At 39.9% G+C, this 16,180-nt stretch overlaps 1 protein-coding gene across 2 annotated transcripts in view; it reads left to right on the top strand.

Annotated features, from left to right (window-relative positions):
- farp2 (FERM, RhoGEF and pleckstrin domain protein 2) overlaps nucleotides 1–15,394 on the top strand; it is a 38,643-nt gene extending 23,249 nt beyond the window's left edge. Inside the window, exons 14-27 of one of the 2 annotated variants that reach the window (XM_028027508.1) lie at nucleotides 3,440–3,576; nucleotides 5,009–5,098; nucleotides 5,954–6,087; nucleotides 6,180–6,261; nucleotides 6,352–6,589; nucleotides 7,424–7,554; nucleotides 7,655–7,723; nucleotides 7,805–7,894; nucleotides 9,844–9,926; nucleotides 10,606–10,724; nucleotides 10,926–11,089; nucleotides 12,802–12,909; nucleotides 13,000–13,151; nucleotides 14,045–15,394. In XM_028027508.1, the coding sequence (XP_027883309.1) occupies nucleotides 3,440–3,576; nucleotides 5,009–5,098; nucleotides 5,954–6,087; nucleotides 6,180–6,261; nucleotides 6,352–6,589; nucleotides 7,424–7,554; nucleotides 7,655–7,723; nucleotides 7,805–7,894; nucleotides 9,844–9,926; nucleotides 10,606–10,724; nucleotides 10,926–11,089; nucleotides 12,802–12,909; nucleotides 13,000–13,151; nucleotides 14,045–14,138 (1,691 nt within the window). In that variant the 3' untranslated portion in view covers nucleotides 14,139–15,394. Of the gene's footprint in view, nucleotides 1–3,439; nucleotides 3,625–5,008; nucleotides 5,099–5,953; nucleotides 6,088–6,179; nucleotides 6,262–6,351; nucleotides 6,590–7,423; nucleotides 7,555–7,654; nucleotides 7,724–7,804; nucleotides 7,895–9,843; nucleotides 9,927–10,605; nucleotides 10,725–10,925; nucleotides 11,090–12,801; nucleotides 12,910–12,999; nucleotides 13,152–14,044 lie in introns of both variants that reach the window. The other variant, XM_028027507.1, reaches the window with a different exon arrangement.
- Nucleotides 15,395–16,180: the final 786 nt, after the last annotated feature.

The following is a 16,180-nucleotide window of genomic DNA, read 5'->3' as shown; positions in this document are numbered from 1 at the left end:
CTCCGCCATGCAGTTCAGTGACCTGGTGGAGCAGCTCGAGCAGCTTAGCTACCCCCCCACCGCCACCGAGGGATCCGGGAACGGCAGCTCCGACTCGGACTCCGACTGGGGTTCTGACGGCAACCTTCCCCCTGAGCAGGACCTGTTTTATAGCAACCCTCTAACAGGAAGTAGTGGGATAGAGGGCTTCCTGCTCCAATGCCACAACCTGCAGTCCCTGGGACTGACAGACCCCTCCGGATCCTCACAGATTAAAATGTAAACCCTTACAGCACTTAAGCCTTTAAACTGTTGCGGTGCAGTTACAGGAGAAGTGTTTGCTTATAAGAGTAATATAAAGAGCAACATATAGATCACCATTTTTTTAGAAGTAAGTCAATGTAAGCAGTAGAGGATGGAACAGTTTATTTTCACAGAGTAAGCCATTTGTGGCATTTTTTAACAAAATTACTCTTTTTGAGTATTTTTTGCTTCAGTCTACATTATGTGGTCTATTTACAAGAAAAAAGGGGGAGTCTAGTCTGCTAGCTTACATTGTTACTTTTTAAAAGATTTTTTACACGTTTTTGACATACAAAAAATAGCAAGAAAGCAGTAATTAGCTTACTTATCGCTCCACATCCTTTGCTGAACACAGTCTTTGAAAACTGCTTTCCATTCAAACTTTAATTCCATTATTTGGCATAAATTTGTAGAACTTTACATTAATTTAATATATTTACAATCAACAAAAAGAAATCAGCTTTTCTTGTAATAAACCATTTGCTGGGTTCTTCTATGACCTTTGAAATGTCTACTTCCTTCAATAGCCCTTTTTGTGAACATCGAGACTCAGAGTAAAAGTGAAACCTTGCGTGATTTATTTAAATCTTTTTAAAGTGCCTCCTTTATTTAAAAAACAAGGCAAGGCATGCCACAGTGTTTTTAGTTTCATTTCTGTCCATTACTGACCTCTGCTGGCTGAAATGGTGTTTACACCTGCCGTGTTATTTCTCAGCAGCATCATGATTAACCATAGAGCTTCATGTTCGGATAAATAATAGAATGTAGACCTCGTACTGTTGAGCCATAATGTAAAATGCTAATACCACTTTATATAAGATGAATGTATCATTTTTGAACTCTTAATACCATTTTTCTACATAATTAATAAAAGCTAGACTGAAGAAGATGTGATATTAAGATTTTTCATAATGTAGAAACTTTAAGGAAACCCCTTTTTGGTACATTAGTCCTGTATTTTTAGAACAAAGTTGTTAAAAAAACATTTCTCTTTAACCTCTAGCTTCAAGGATGCTTTACCATATTTAATAAAACAGGTTATTCTCAATTTAACAACTAAATATTCAGGTTATTGACAAGAAGCAGTGTTTTGCACATTAACTGGACATATGTGTTGCTTTTTCTAGAAACAGTTGAAGCACAGGTATGCGAGCAAAGGTTTTCAGCCACTAAAGGAGTAACATGTGCATGTTTCTCTTATCAGTCTTCTGGACTCTAATCCAGTAACAAAGGCAAATCTGTTTTTGATTCTGTATTGGCATAAGAATCTGTTTTGCACAGTTCAAATCAGAAAGACTTAATTGCAAAACTGATGTCCTTCCATAGTGACTTACATTTTTTTTCTGTTTTAGTTAAGTCTTTCTGAGCCTCCCTTTCTGCAGCCCTCGCACCACGGTGCCTTAAAGCACTTCCATGCAGTGTGTCTTTAACTCAGGTGTATGATTAATGTGAAATAATTACAACCAATCACAATGTGCTAAACGGGATCCAAAGCTTATGATAGTTTCTTTAATTGCTCATCTGTTCTCATTGTCATTTTGTTGGACGGCATTTCCAGCCTCTGCAGTAAGACGTGTGCTCAGCTCCAGATCTTTTTTTTTTTTTTTTTTCTGACCTGATGAAGGGGTTTGTTTTTTTTGGGTGTGTGTTTTTTTTCCATTTCATTCACTATTTTTGCCATAATATGATATTTTTTCCCTACTTTAACCCAATTTTACACTGAGCTGATGGCAATAATAACAAGCTAACTACACTTAGCCACCAAGTAATCATCACCTAATCCTGTGTGTATTTAAGCTTAGTCATCATCAACATGTACTTAATGTTTGTATGTTTTATTCTCAAGAATAAAGGAATCACTTTTGGGTACCATGAATGTCAGACTTAAAATTCTTTTAATTGCAAATCGGACTGAAGTCACGACAGGGATTTCTGCCTCTCATTTATTTGCAGTTTTAGACATTTAGAGTTTATTCATAGGTGGTCACGGAGAAATAATTTGCCTCTTAATTTGGAGACCGAAGTTTCTTCTTTGCTGATAGTGTTCAAACGATGCAAGATGAAACGGATGATCCTGTTGTTTATTCACAGAAATATCCTGAGTGTTTTTGGGCCGTCCCACTTCTGAACAAAGTCCGTATTTTATTTCCTGAAGAAGAACGCTTTATAATCCCTCAACAAACTTATACAAACAGTAGTTTTCCCTGTTTTTTATTTGATGCAGCAAACTACATGCAGTTAGGGGGGGTGGAGGGTTGAGTCGCACACAAGATTCCTCAACCTAATTCCAGCTGTGTGTGTGTGCTCGCGCTCGTTGTTTAGGCAGGCCTCATGCCAAGTCATTCCACACCAAACCCCCCCGTCTCTCTTTCTGACGAGTCTGATATGCGTTGTCCTCCCCCTCCTCTCTGTGTCAGTCCCTGTGGGCTGCTCCACATCCACCATAAACAACCAATTTGCCCTGCAGAGAAGCCACATTCCGGATAACTTTCACTCGGGCAATTATTTCCGGGTCAAATAGCGAATCCCGTGTTTTTTTTGTTTTGTGTTGTTGTTTTTTTTCCCCCTCTCTCGTCAGTCTTCCCTCCACCCCTGCATTTTATAAGTGGAAGAGCAGCTGTGGTGACTCCGTTGTTAGAATGGGATGGGTCGGGTTTTGTCTGCTGAATCGGCTGTGTAGAGAAGCGAACAGACGCAGTCGAAGGAGGCAGGCTTGTTTATCATTTAGTCTTCTTTCTTTTTGCTTTAGAGGGATTTGGAAAACTTATGACCAGGATTTAAAAAGTGTGGGAACCCATACTTACTGCAGTCTGATTTGCAGCTTTTCTTTCATGCACTGCCAGTGTTTGTGTGTGAGATTAGACTTGCGATTTGTTTGTAATGTTCAGCTGTGTTTTCACAGAAACAAAAGAAAGAGGGAACCGGGTTAAGTGAGGGTTTAGTGTTGCTTATGTGACAAAATACAGTCTAATATATGGGATTAGTTCCTCTGTATACACAGATTAAGACCCCTCGCCACTTAAGAAGATCATGTTTGTGCCTTTCTCACCACGTTCCCATCACCTGGGACACCTGAAAAATCAAACCACCCATTTTTTTATTTTTATTTTTTTATTTTTTGCCTTTTTTAATTTGATTCTCCCTCTTCCGTTCGTAGATTCAGTAATGGACAATCCTCAGCTCTCGCCCCTCACCTCCAAGGGTCCCCTCAGCCTGTCGCCTTCCTTCCAGATGTCGACCCTCAGCCTGCCCAGCCAGGCCCCATCTCCCCTGCAGAGCCCCATCCTGAGTGAGGTGGGCAGCACTGCCAGGCTAGAGGAGGAGGAGGAGGGCAGGAGGAAGGTACACTGCTTGCATGCCACCCTTCCAAACCCCCCGCCCCCCACCTGCCTCAAAAACTCAAAACATTTAAAGCCGATTCACGTATAGTGCCCTGTAAAAGTATTCAAACAAAAAATTAGTTTTTGTTGGGTCTATTGGGATTGTATGTGATTTTGTTGTTGTTGTTGTTCCCAATTCAATTGTTTACATTTTTGGACACCAACATGTAAAGATACACAACAGACATTTTACAGAGTACCGTAGTAATGGTGCACAGATTGCAGTTTTCTGGCCGATCACTGATTGCTCATCTTTAAAGAGCCTCACCTACCAATTCCAATTTTGGGCAATACCAGCTTTTTGTTTCTTTTTTTTTTGCTTGAAATGTTGCTAAATATAGTAAGAAAGTCGCTGAGTTGGCAACAGTGGGGTGACTGTTGGTAACTTCAAACGTCCATCCATGACCTGGTGGGCGGAGCCAACAGTCAAACCTCTCTCATGGCAGACCAAAAGAGGAGACCGGTTAATTTTTTAGATCTTTGTAGAGGTAGATAAAGTAAATGGATTGATGTGAATTCTTACACATCAATATGTGTACGAATTGATTGATCACCAATCTCCCAAAATTAAGAATTTATCATATTGTAGCCTATAAAAGCTCCTCCCACAATATCCATAAGGAGAACATTAAAGAAAGGAGGGAACATATATTTGGACAAAAGAAAATGATAAAAAGGAAACAAAACATCTCGGTTGCAAGTGTCACATATTCAAAGAACCCTTCTTAATTCTAGTCAAAGATTTAAATAATCAAGAACTGAAAGAATTTAAAACATGGTTTTACTTTTTTAACAAATAAAAATCTCAAGAGTGTGGTGTGCACTTGCATGAGTTGATGGTTCATTGATGGTTGCAGTTGCAGGACTTTAGGGATGCATCTCTGTCAATTTTTTTTCATTAAGCAGCCCAATCTGAGTCAAATTGGATATTCTAACTATAGTCTTGAGTCGACATTGTCCTGTTGATTCAAAATCTGGACTTTGACTAGGTCACTCTAACACATGAATGCATTTGATCTAAACTATTCCATTGTAGCAATGGCCGTATGGGTAGGGTTGTTGCACAGAACAGGTTTTCTTATAGTATCACCCTGTCTGCCCTCAGCATGACTCTGCCAATACCGTGTTTCACCCTGTGGACGGTGCGTTCGGTATTTTACATGAAAGCCAAAAAGCTTAAGTTCCCCTTTCTGCATCAATACTCTTGCAAGGCACTGTATTCCTCAGGTTTTTATTAAAGGAAAGCATGTTGTTGTTGGAGAATTTGACTTACTCTTTGCACTTCCTTGCTTGGAATCAGTTTTGCTTATTGTCTTTTTACAATGAAGCCCCCTTTCTTCCTCCAGCGATATCCCACCGACAAGGCCTACTTCATTGCCAAAGAGATTTTGACCACAGAGCGAACGTACTTGAAAGACCTCGAGGTCATCACCGTGGTGAGTTGGAGAACAAAAAACAAACAAAAAAATGACAATAATTTTGTTTTGTAGCAGAGTCCAAGTTTTACATTCGTTCAGTATTGGTATGAATGTCATTATCACGTTGGGCTGTTAAGTAATTATTTGGTCTTTTCTTTATTCAGGATGAAATGATAACACAACAAATAACTTCTGTCAGTTTTAGAAACGAATTAGGTGCACAAATTCAAATCTGTTGTTGATTTTCATCCAAATTAGCACATAATACACACACCCACACTAATTTGGATAAATCACAAACTTTCTCTTTCTATCAACAAGGTTTTGGAAAGATACTCAATATCTTTTCATGATATTGATATATAATGATTCTGATTTGTGTTTGGGATTATTGTCCTGTTAAGTAGAGTTTAAGGATTTGTAAGGATTCGTCTTTCTTTCAATATTCTGCTCTCTTTGTGCAAAGCATCAGAACGACTGGCGGCTAAATAAATCCACAGAAGTACGCTGCCACCACTGTGCTCAGCAGCTGGTGTGTTATTCTTCAATTTGAAAGCTTCGCCTTGATTTTTCCAAACATAATTCTGTCAAATGGCTCAAACGTCTAACTGCATCTTTCAAAGCTAAAGAAAACTTTCTACATTTTATATCTTGTAATAATCACACGCAGACAAAATAGTGTTCAGAGAAAGAGGAAACATGGCCGTTTGGTGTTCTAAAAATATTCAAAGAGCATAAAACACAACTATTCAACTTAGTATTAATCACAAGAATTTTTCAGGAATTGGTCGACATTTTTAGTGATTTATTTTTCTTTAAAAAATGTTGCACATCTTCAGTGTCTTCTGTGTAATAGTGGGTTGTTTGTTCCAGTGGTTCCGTAGCGCTGTGATCAAAGAAAACGCCATGCCAGAGGGCCTCATGACGCTCCTTTTCTCCAACATCGACCCCATCTACGAGTTCCACCGAGGATTCCTGAAGGAGTTGGACCAGAGGCTGGCTCTCTGGTACGACTCCGTCGCTCCGTTTCCGCAAGTTCATCCGCGACTCCTGCCTGTCGACATGGTGATGACAATTAAACCTGCCTTTGTTTGGACAGGGAGGGACGGTCGAACGCTCACGTCAAAGGTGACTATCAGAGGATCGGTGACGTGATGCTGAAGAACATGAGTGCTCTTAAGGTACAGATGCCTTTAGTTTTTAAAATACCAAACTCCAGTCCCTCAGATGATTATCAAACACATTGTTTCCATTAACGATTCTGCCCTAAGGAATTCACCAGCTACCTGCAGAAGCACGACGAGGTGCTAACGGAGCTAGAGAAAGCCTCCAAGAGGATAAAGAAGCTGGAGACGGTCTACAAAGAGTTTGAGCTGCAGAAGGTGTGCTACCTGCCGCTGAACACGTTCCTGCTCAAACCCATCCAGCGCCTCATGCACTACAAGCTCATCCTGGAGAGACTCTGCAAGCACTACTCTCCTGCTCACCGTGATTATGAAGACTGTAAGGGTAAATGTTCCACATCTCATCACCCTGTAGACCACAGATCCATTTAACAAGGTGCTCCGGTTTGAAAGGAAGTACAACTAATCTGGATCTTTTCGACAAAAAGCCGTAAGATACTGAAGAGACTTTCAAATTTCATAAAACATGATTTTTCTATATGTATTTGTTTTTTACATTACTAGTACCTTTTTCAGTTCCCATAAATAAATACAATAAACTGTTTAAGTGTAAATGTTACTTCTTAAAAACTATTCAGTCTTTTTTTTTCTCATTAATTTTTTTGTTTTTTAGTTTTTGTACAAAGCAAATAAATTTAACGAGCAAACAAACTGCAACATCAATGGGAGGAAAAAAACAAAACAAACAATACTTGTTTAAGATAGGCTGAGGGGACCCTTAAGATAAAGTGTCCAAACTGGGGGAAAGCAGCACAACTTTGACTTCAGTGATATTTGTTAACAACAAGTATTTTCTTAAAATTGGATTTAAAAAAAGGAACTGCAAGTGTATAAGTGACTGGGAACTCTAAGGAGAATCAATTTCAAAAGGCAGAGTAAACTTTGGTATGTATTTGCACAATGACTCCTTTTCTACCTCTGTTTTTCTGACAGTGTGAAGCTTTCTTTTCCACAGTCTCAGGACACACTGGGGTTGATTTAAAAAAAAAAAACAACTTTATTAGTCCTAACAAAAACAAAACAAAAAAAAACATTTGTCAAGTTTAATTTCATGAGTATTGTGTTTGGAAGCACTGTCTGAAACTCTGTGAAACGTAATCGTAACTCCTCGGTGGCGCAATGCGTGACATGTTTTGATATTCTCCCTCCTCCTTTGCAGAAGCAATGAAGGAAGTAGCGGAGATAGCCACCCAGCTCCAGAGCAGTCTCATCCGGCTGGAGAACTTCCAGAAGCTGACGGAGCTGCAGAGAGACCTGATCGGGATCGAGAACCTAACTGCTCCGGGCCGGGTGAGTGCACCGACGCCGAGCAGATGGCAGTGGGAGCAGAGACGCCAACAGAAACAAAGAGAAAAACAAAGATGTCCTCTTTCTGGCTCTCTGTTTGCAGGAGTTCATCCGAGAGGGCTGTCTGTACAAACTCACCAAGAAGGGGCTGCAGCAGAGAATGTTCTTCCTGGTGGGTCCAGAACGGACTCCTCCTTCAACTTGCTAATCAAGCCGACAATCAGCTGTTAATGCTCGGGTATTTTCTTTTCAGTTCTCAGACATGCTCCTCTACACCAGCAAAGGTGTCACGGCAACCAATCAGTTCAAAGTGCATGGACAGCTGCCACTTCACGGCATGATTGTGAGTCTGGAAGACAAAACTCTCTCAACTTTTTCTGCCTTTACCTTAATGCACACACACACACAGGCGCCAGTCTGCGGAGGACATCTCCTGATGGCGTTTCAGTTAGCACTAGGGTTTTAGGACAGACCTCCAAAACGGAGGAGTGTGGGTCTCCTAACTCTGCATGTTTCTGTTTCACTCTTGGCTGCAGCTCATAGTGCTGGATGCACCGGTAAGTGAACTCTGCCAGCATAGATGCCCAGACCAGCCTTTCTTCCCCCATGTAGACTAAATAAAAAGCATATTTAACAGATTGCTGCAGACACACCAGTGTCAAATTTTGTAAGTTTATGCATCAACGTAAAGGGGCAGTATCATGTAAAATTAACTTTCCTGTGCTTTACATCATATAATGCTATTCCCTCATCATAAACATGCCTGGAGTGTTGCCTAGATTATTTCGTGCATGTTTGAGAAATCCTTTAATCTCCCATGACAACTGTAACAGCCCTGGGCCTTATGGGCTGGGCTGCAGGTGTTTTTGTTGTCTGCTTTTGTGCTCCTCCCCTTTACAGGTGCTGCTGATCTGTTCATTTGGAGCACAGAATATTTAAACCTGGCCGTCTCCACCTTTAGGGTCGCCTTCAGCGTCCACTCTGCCTCTTGTCGCTTGTGTTGCTCTGCTGTCAGGCCTCAGCTCCCCTCCTCATGCACATTTGCGTTTGTCTTTGTTTTTGCACCCCAACACTTTCATATGCACTCATACAACACATCCAAGCATTTGCATTTCGCCCCCTGCACTGACTTTCACAATCCATTGTAGTTTTTGTTAATAAATGTTAATTTTCTGCACCTTAACCACTGCATGGTCTCCCGTATCTGTTATGACCTTGAGCCAGTCGTAACAGCAACCATTCAGCTGTGCAAAATGCCTGGGTGGAGAAGGCACCACAGTTTTTAAGCTGAGTTTCTGCCTCACAGAGCAGCCCTCCCACACGACTCCCCTACTGAACTCCTTCAGACTAGCCAGCAACAATCAGCAAACACCCGGTGGAACTGTGTGTCTGCTGACTTCATTATATGAGCTATTTCTCAGAGCAACACTGGTAAAAATGTTGTTAAACTGTTAATAGAGGAGCCATGTTGTGATGACTTCCTCAAGGCAGGGTTTAAGAATAGCAAGAGTTTTGTTTTTTTTTAGGTCCAATTTCAAGGTGCTAAATTATAAAGTATAATTTATTTATAGTCATATTTGATAGAATTGGCATTTTTATAATTATGAAGGCAACATAGTTACACAATTGTGCTATAAAACGGCACTACGTGCCTGGAAAATACATTTTACTGCCCCTTTAAAACAAGTAAAATTTCCATTGTGTGGGGATTGCTAATTAGAACATGGCAGTGATCCTTACTTTCCTGTTTATGTATTTATATACATCTGTAACCTGGGCAGTTTAGTTTTATTTAGTCACTTTATTGATCCTTTTATCTGTTTGAAATGACATCATTGCTTATTACCTGTTTACTACTTTTATGGGTTTATTTGGAGAGTAAATACACAAATAGTTACGTCAACTCATAAAACGATGGGGAAATAGATAATGCTAAGATATGTCTGTTCAATCACATGAACAGATGAATGAACAGTTTCTAAACCACTGCAACGTTTTAATGATCGGTGTTTTAGTTTGTATAGAAATAAAAACAAAAGTTGTTATGTGTATTTTGTGCTTCTTCTTATGATTTTAATTGAGGTATAATAAAAAAAGGTAACCCAACAAAAAAACTTAATTCACAAACATTACTTTCCTGATGATGGATTCTGCTGCTCCATGTTACTATCAGACTTTTTGTCTTGTTTCCCCCCCTCCTGTTTTCACTCCTGCTAAATCCCTCACAATAATGGAAGGTAGTCACTCCTTAATCAATTGAAGTTTTGTTTCTTTGTGAATGTTCTCCCACAGGTGGAGGAAAGTGAGAACGAATGGTCAGTGCCCCACTGCTTCACCATTTACTCTGCTCAGAGGACCATCGTGGTGGCTGCCAGGTGAGCCAATAAGAGCCTGAGAACTAATTCAATTTGAAAATACGTTGGAAGGAAACTTTAACTTTGCTAAATTTTCTCCTGAATCTTGTAAAAAAAAAAAAAAAAAAAAAACTTCAAAAGTCCCCTCAGCATACGACCTTAATTTATTACAATAAGACCAGTTTAAAAGCAGGAAGTTAGATCAGTAAAATTTTTGCTTAAGCTCAAACTAAAGTTCAGAAATGTGATTCCATACAACCCTGTTCTTGTTGCTGTTATTAATTTGCTATGTGATATTAGTACAAATTTTTCTTTTTAGTATTAAAAGTAGCTCAAACTTTCACAGGACCTGAAACAGACAGAAATCGGAACTGTTTGAATGCTCAGTCTGTGCTCCAGTGCTGTTCTTTTTCCAGTGAAGACATGCCGATTAGTTTATTTGTCGGATGATATTAACAACAAGGAACAAGGAAGTTGGCAGGAACCCAAGAAACAATTAAAGACAACTACTCCGCTGGTGAATTAATCTCTTTACTCATGATGGTTCAGTTAATCCAGTTTTCTTACTCGTCAGCATTTGTGCACATCACTAAAAGCTTATTTATTTTCTTTCTTCTACACTCTGACCCGGACTTTTTTTTTTCTTTTTTTTTTTGCCGAATAGCCATCACATGATGTTTGTTTTCGTTTGTGTTATCAGCTCTAAGGTGGAGATGGGGAAATGGATCGAGGATCTGAACATGGCCATCGACCTGGCTAAGAAGTCTCAGGAAAAATCTGGCGTCTTCCTCAGTACCGGCCTCAACGATCACTCCAACAGTAAGGCTTCCCAACAACCTCACCGCCTTCACGTCCCCACCTAAAAGCCTCTTGTGTCTTTTGGATAGGGTTTTTTTTTGTTTGTTTTTTTGTCCGTTTATTAAATCGAAATTAAAAAGCAAGTAAGTCAGAAGTAAATCCCCCTCTCCTCCACACAACTTCCTGCTATCCTTCCCTCCTCCTCCCCTCCTTCCTCTTCAGGATCATCTGATGAGGTTTCTCTGGAGCAGGAGTCGGAGGACGACATGAACTCCTCCCGCACTTCCCTCGACAAGCAGACGCATCACCGTGCCAACACAACCATGCATGTGTGCTGGCACCGCAACACCAGTGTGTCTATGTCTGATCACAGCCTGGCCGTGGAGGTACCCCTCCTCCTGGAACGCAGACACACTAAAACACACACCGTTTCACACACACTTCCTCACTGGACCTGTGGAAAGAGCAGTGTCTTCCGTCTGGATCTGAGTCTTTGATCTTTTCTTTAAAGCATTTTAATTGTTTATTTTAAGCTTCCCTCTTTCCCGCCCTGTCTTCCTGGTTCCTCCCTCTATCCTAACAGATGTGTCATCTTCTGCTCCCCTTCATTATCGTGCATGCCAGAAAACATCGTCTGACAAGTTTTCACTCCACAGATCTGGACTTTCCCCGACTCACATTTCCTCCCGACTTCCTTATCATAACTAACACACTAAACCTTTTCTCTGCACCCTTTCTTCTCTTTCTCTCTCTCACACTTCCAGTCTTCGGCTCTCCGGCCGTGTCGCCGGAGCTCCCTCCTCGCTATCTCCTCGGTCAGGGACAGAGACCAAACACCATCACGCATGTTTGCTGGTACAGAAATCAGAACCTGTCTCTCACTGATTACCTGCGCATGAATCAGGTACCAGAACCAGGAGCTTTAATAGGACAGTAACCTTTCAAAAAATCACATGAAATCAACTGTAAAATGGAAAGGAAATTAGAAAAGAACAACCTACAAACTCTGAGTAGTAATAGGGAAAACCTTTCATTTGAAAAAAATTCTATTGGTACCAAAAAGTCTTAAGGCAATTAAAATTAAAATAAGTAATGATTTTTTTAAAATGTATTTAGTTATGCCACATCTACCAAAGATTAATCTTAGAATAACTCTGAAAAAATATTACTTATTTTTTTATTACAGTAAAGACAAAAATGTAGAAAACCAATTATTCAATTTGGAAAATAAGAATTTTATTTCTATTTTCTTTTACAAAATAGGTACTGCTGAAAATCCCAATAAATTAAATGAAACAAAGAGATGTTTTGTAATGTTTGCTTCACTGGTTTAGGTTGATCTGTGTTTGGAAGCTTTTAATTTGTAATCTATTTGGCCCGGTCAAATGGATTACATGGTCTTTTTTCTTTATCACTCAAAATGGGACAAACAAGAGTACATATTCTAATAGAGCAGATTTTCATAAATCAGTAAATGTCTTAAAACAGCTAATCACCTGGATGTGCCAATATCTATAGAGCAATAATTAAAACGCCCCAAAAGTTGACAAATTGGAGCTCACCAGGTCTCCATAGCAACCGTTAAATTATATTGTTTTATACGAATCTTTATTAAGGGAGTTTATATGTTTATGGTGGAGGGAACTGTAGGTTTTGCATCTTAAAACTCTGGAGACTGGATTATAAAAATTTCGTAAATAAATGTTAAATGTACATAAATGTTTACAGATCTCCTTTATTCTATTTTAGCACATTTTGAATAGCTAAATTCCTGATTTTACAAGTGGATTATAAAATGAAACCATTCAGTTTATGTGAATTTAAGTTTATTCTCCAGAAAATAAAAGATTTTTTCCAAGCTAACTCATTAGAGATTTAAAAACGAGGCTAAGCTCTGTAGCTTAGCCGGTTGTTTTTCATGTGCATGAAGCAAACTTCACCATGGCGACTCGTGTTCCTAAATCTTTTCTTCATTTAGAAATCACAGCATGCAGTAAAACCCTTTCATAACCTTAAGTGACATAGATCTATACATGTATTTTAAACCATAAATCCATCTGTCAGCATCTGAACATCCTTCTGCTTCTCTGTGTGTTAGAACCAGCTGTCAGGCTACCTGCTGAGGAAGTTTAAGAACAGCAACGGCTGGCAGAAACTCTGGGTCGTCTTCACCAACTTCTGCTTGTTCTTCTACAAGACCCACCAGGTGGGCCGGAACGTCCGCCCATTCTCCATGTGCTGCTCCGGGAACATGAAAACAGACAAACAAGAAAAACTGCTTTTATCTTTGCCGCAGGACGACTTCCCCCTGGCCAGCCTGCCGCTGCTCGGCTACACGGTCAGCACCCCCGACGAGTCGGACAGCATTCACAAGGAGTACGTCTTCAAGCTGCAGTTCAAGTCGCACGTTTACTTCTTCAGAGCTGAGAGCGAGTACACCTTTGAGAGGTTCGTCGCCTGGTTCTTTTCGCTTGCATCAGATGTATTTACAGTTACCACCACAACAATAATGCCTTCTGCTAGTATTTTATGGCATAAATCAAAACAAAGAAGCCTAAGAAAACATCTGGGGGAGAAATCCCAGTTAAATTGGGGTATCTGCATATCCTCAAAAAGTCTTAAATCCGCGCATCTAAAATTAAGGCCTTAAGATGTCTTAAATTTATTCATTCATTCTATGCCCAAATATTTGGTGCTACTATTTAAAATATGCAGTTTTCCTTTGAACATTTCTGTCATGAAAAAGGTTTTAAATTCCAGTCATAATGGCCTTAAAATATCTTAAGTTAATTAGAAAGCATGGGAGTTGGCCTTAGATACATTAATCACTGGTCTTAAATTTTGTTGTGGACTATTTAATGTTATAGTTTATTTTTCTTGTTAAACTTTTCTATCAGTAAAAGTTTGAGTCACATGGAGACAGCTTTGTTACATTCTGTCACTTCAGGCAGTTGAGGCCACCTCCATATAGCTGCTAATAAACCCTTGCTAGTTACATAGCTAACTTTTTAGCAACTATCATGGGTAAGTTAATTTATCAGCAATTGGCTGGATGACATTAGTCTTTGCCATAGCAGACCTGTATGATGCTAGGTGCATTCTGTGCAAAAGAAATATTGCCACTACTTTTTTGTTGTGCAAAATTGCTCAAATTTCATTCATAATGGTCTTTAAAAGTCTTAAATTTGAGTCATTGAAACCTTCAGAAACCCCATAAATGTGAAAACAGGATGTGAATACTTTTGCACTGTTTACTTTTGCAAGTTTTCCCAACTTCAGTAGCAGTATAAATAAAATATGTCTGTGTTCCTTTTTGTTTTTGTTTTTGTTTTGTTTTTCAGATGGATGGAGGTAATCAAGAGTGCGGCGAGCACCACGGGCCGGATGAGCCTGCTCATACCTAAAGGTGGTGCTGTGGAGATCAATGGAAGCTAAATGAAGCATTATGCATCCTGAGGCTGGGCCTCTGGGAAAAATCACATAATTATTTCTAAGTTCAGTTTTTGAAGAATAACAACTGGAGACTGAAAGATATTGCCAGATTGCGTGTTTATGTTTTCAGCTTCTTTCTAATATGTGTGCATTTTTGTTTTCCTATTAGGTATATAAATAATAACAAACATCTCAGCATAAGGGATAAAATGAAAGGGAGATGTGTACATTATTATCTATTTTTGTGACTTTTTTTTGCATGTCTAGTACCCAGTTTGATTTTTTTAAACACAAACTGAAGGTAAATCCAGTTTTATGGGACCAGCCACATTTCAAAGGGCTTAAGTTTTCCGCTTTTGAAAGGTCATCACGCATGACGACTTTACTTGGTACATGTTTGGGAGGCGGATGAAGCACGGCATGTGGGACATGAAGGTACAGCTAGGATGCGCTCTGCGTTGTGTTTCAGGGCGAGCAGAAAGTCAAAGTCATGTCGAACAGTTTGTCGTCGGGGACGAGAGGTTTGGAGGTTGCTGCTCTGCTGACTCAGACTGTGCAGCTAATATTGCTGGAAATAGGATGATGGGTTAAATGTGTCTGTTAATTAACAGAATAACAGAGTTTCAGTTGTTTACAGGGTAGATGTTCTGCTTTACGCCCCCATATAAGCTGCATTATTGTCAATTGGGTGCTATATTTCTCTCTCAGCTATCGACTAATGAAATCTATCCTGTTTTTAGTTTACATAGGGATAACATCTCCGCAGCATACTGTGCAGGGTTATCTAAGTGTGAAGGTTTTCCCTCTAATGAAGCTGAAGAACATGTTGAGCTCCTATCAAGCTGTTTTAGATAAACGGGAGTTGATTTAAAGGAGGTAGGACTGACTGAACAGCTGATTTAGTTTGGTAAGAGAAATAATGGTATTGTACGGTTTATATATTTTCTGTGAAGACTGGAATCTTTATCCCCTCTGTGTGTGGGTGAGTGTGTGTGTGTGTGTGTGTGTGTCTGTGCGTGTGTCAGGAGGGGAGGTACTATCCATGTACTCTTACACCTCCGCCTCTGGGGCCTCAGAAGAATGTGACGGAGGCTATCTCCTGCCCACTAGTCATTTCTGCATGTGTATGAACCTGTTGCCCAGGTAACCAACAGCGTGTCTCACCTATTTATTGTCGTCAGCGGTGTTTCTGAATGCCCTGGTGTAGACTTCATGTTATTCCACCGAAAACATAACAAATAAAACTGAATCTGACTGATTCTTGAGTTGTTTTTTTCTTGTTTGGTTTTTGTCTTAAAGCTGCAGTATGTAACTTTTATTTAAGAAATATGTTTTCTTACATATTTGCTAAAACAATTACCATGTTGTGTCTGTATGTTATGAGACAGATCATCTCTGAACTTCTCCACCTCCTCCCTGAGCCATTTCTAAAGAAATGCACCACACCTAGTCAAAAACAACCAATCAGAGCCTGGAGGAGGGTCTTGGCGCTGTCAATCAACTCGTGACTGCGCGGCTGAATGTGGTAATGGTGGAGAAACAACTCATCATTACAGGAGAACCATGAACGTTTAATTTACCATTGGAACAGAGTATTTCTGAAGTGAATTTGCCACATGCAGAACACAACCTGTTGGATTCTCTTGCAGCTCCGTCAGTGATGCTCTCAGCATCTTGAAGACGTTTCAGCATCACCTCTTCATATTTTTTTTGGAGAAATATCAAGCTTAACTTCGGTGACTACCTTTGCTAATGGCATGGCCTGTATTCAGTACAACACTGTGGAACCTGACGGATAAGCTGAATCCCTTTGATTCCTAACTTTTCTGCTAGCATTAGCATCAGGATTAGCACAAGTCCACAAGCGCCTGCAAGGACAAGCCTGGTCTGTGTGTACAGTTCCACAACGTTCACGCTAAAAGGTTGCAGTTCCTTCCTGTAGTTGCTTGTTTGTCAGTTGCAAGATGAATGTCATAATGTATGCTGGGTAAGGTTTTGAGATGATTCATCTTGGTCTCATTTTATTACATAGACGCAGGGGCGTG

This window comes from Xiphophorus couchianus, chromosome 9, assembly GCF_001444195.1.
Source record: "Xiphophorus couchianus chromosome 9, X_couchianus-1.0, whole genome shotgun sequence".
NCBI classification, from domain to species: domain Eukaryota; kingdom Metazoa; phylum Chordata; class Actinopteri; order Cyprinodontiformes; family Poeciliidae; genus Xiphophorus; species Xiphophorus couchianus.
The sequence above is the reverse complement of the archived record's forward strand: the minus strand, read 5'-3'. Positions and strand labels throughout refer to the sequence as shown.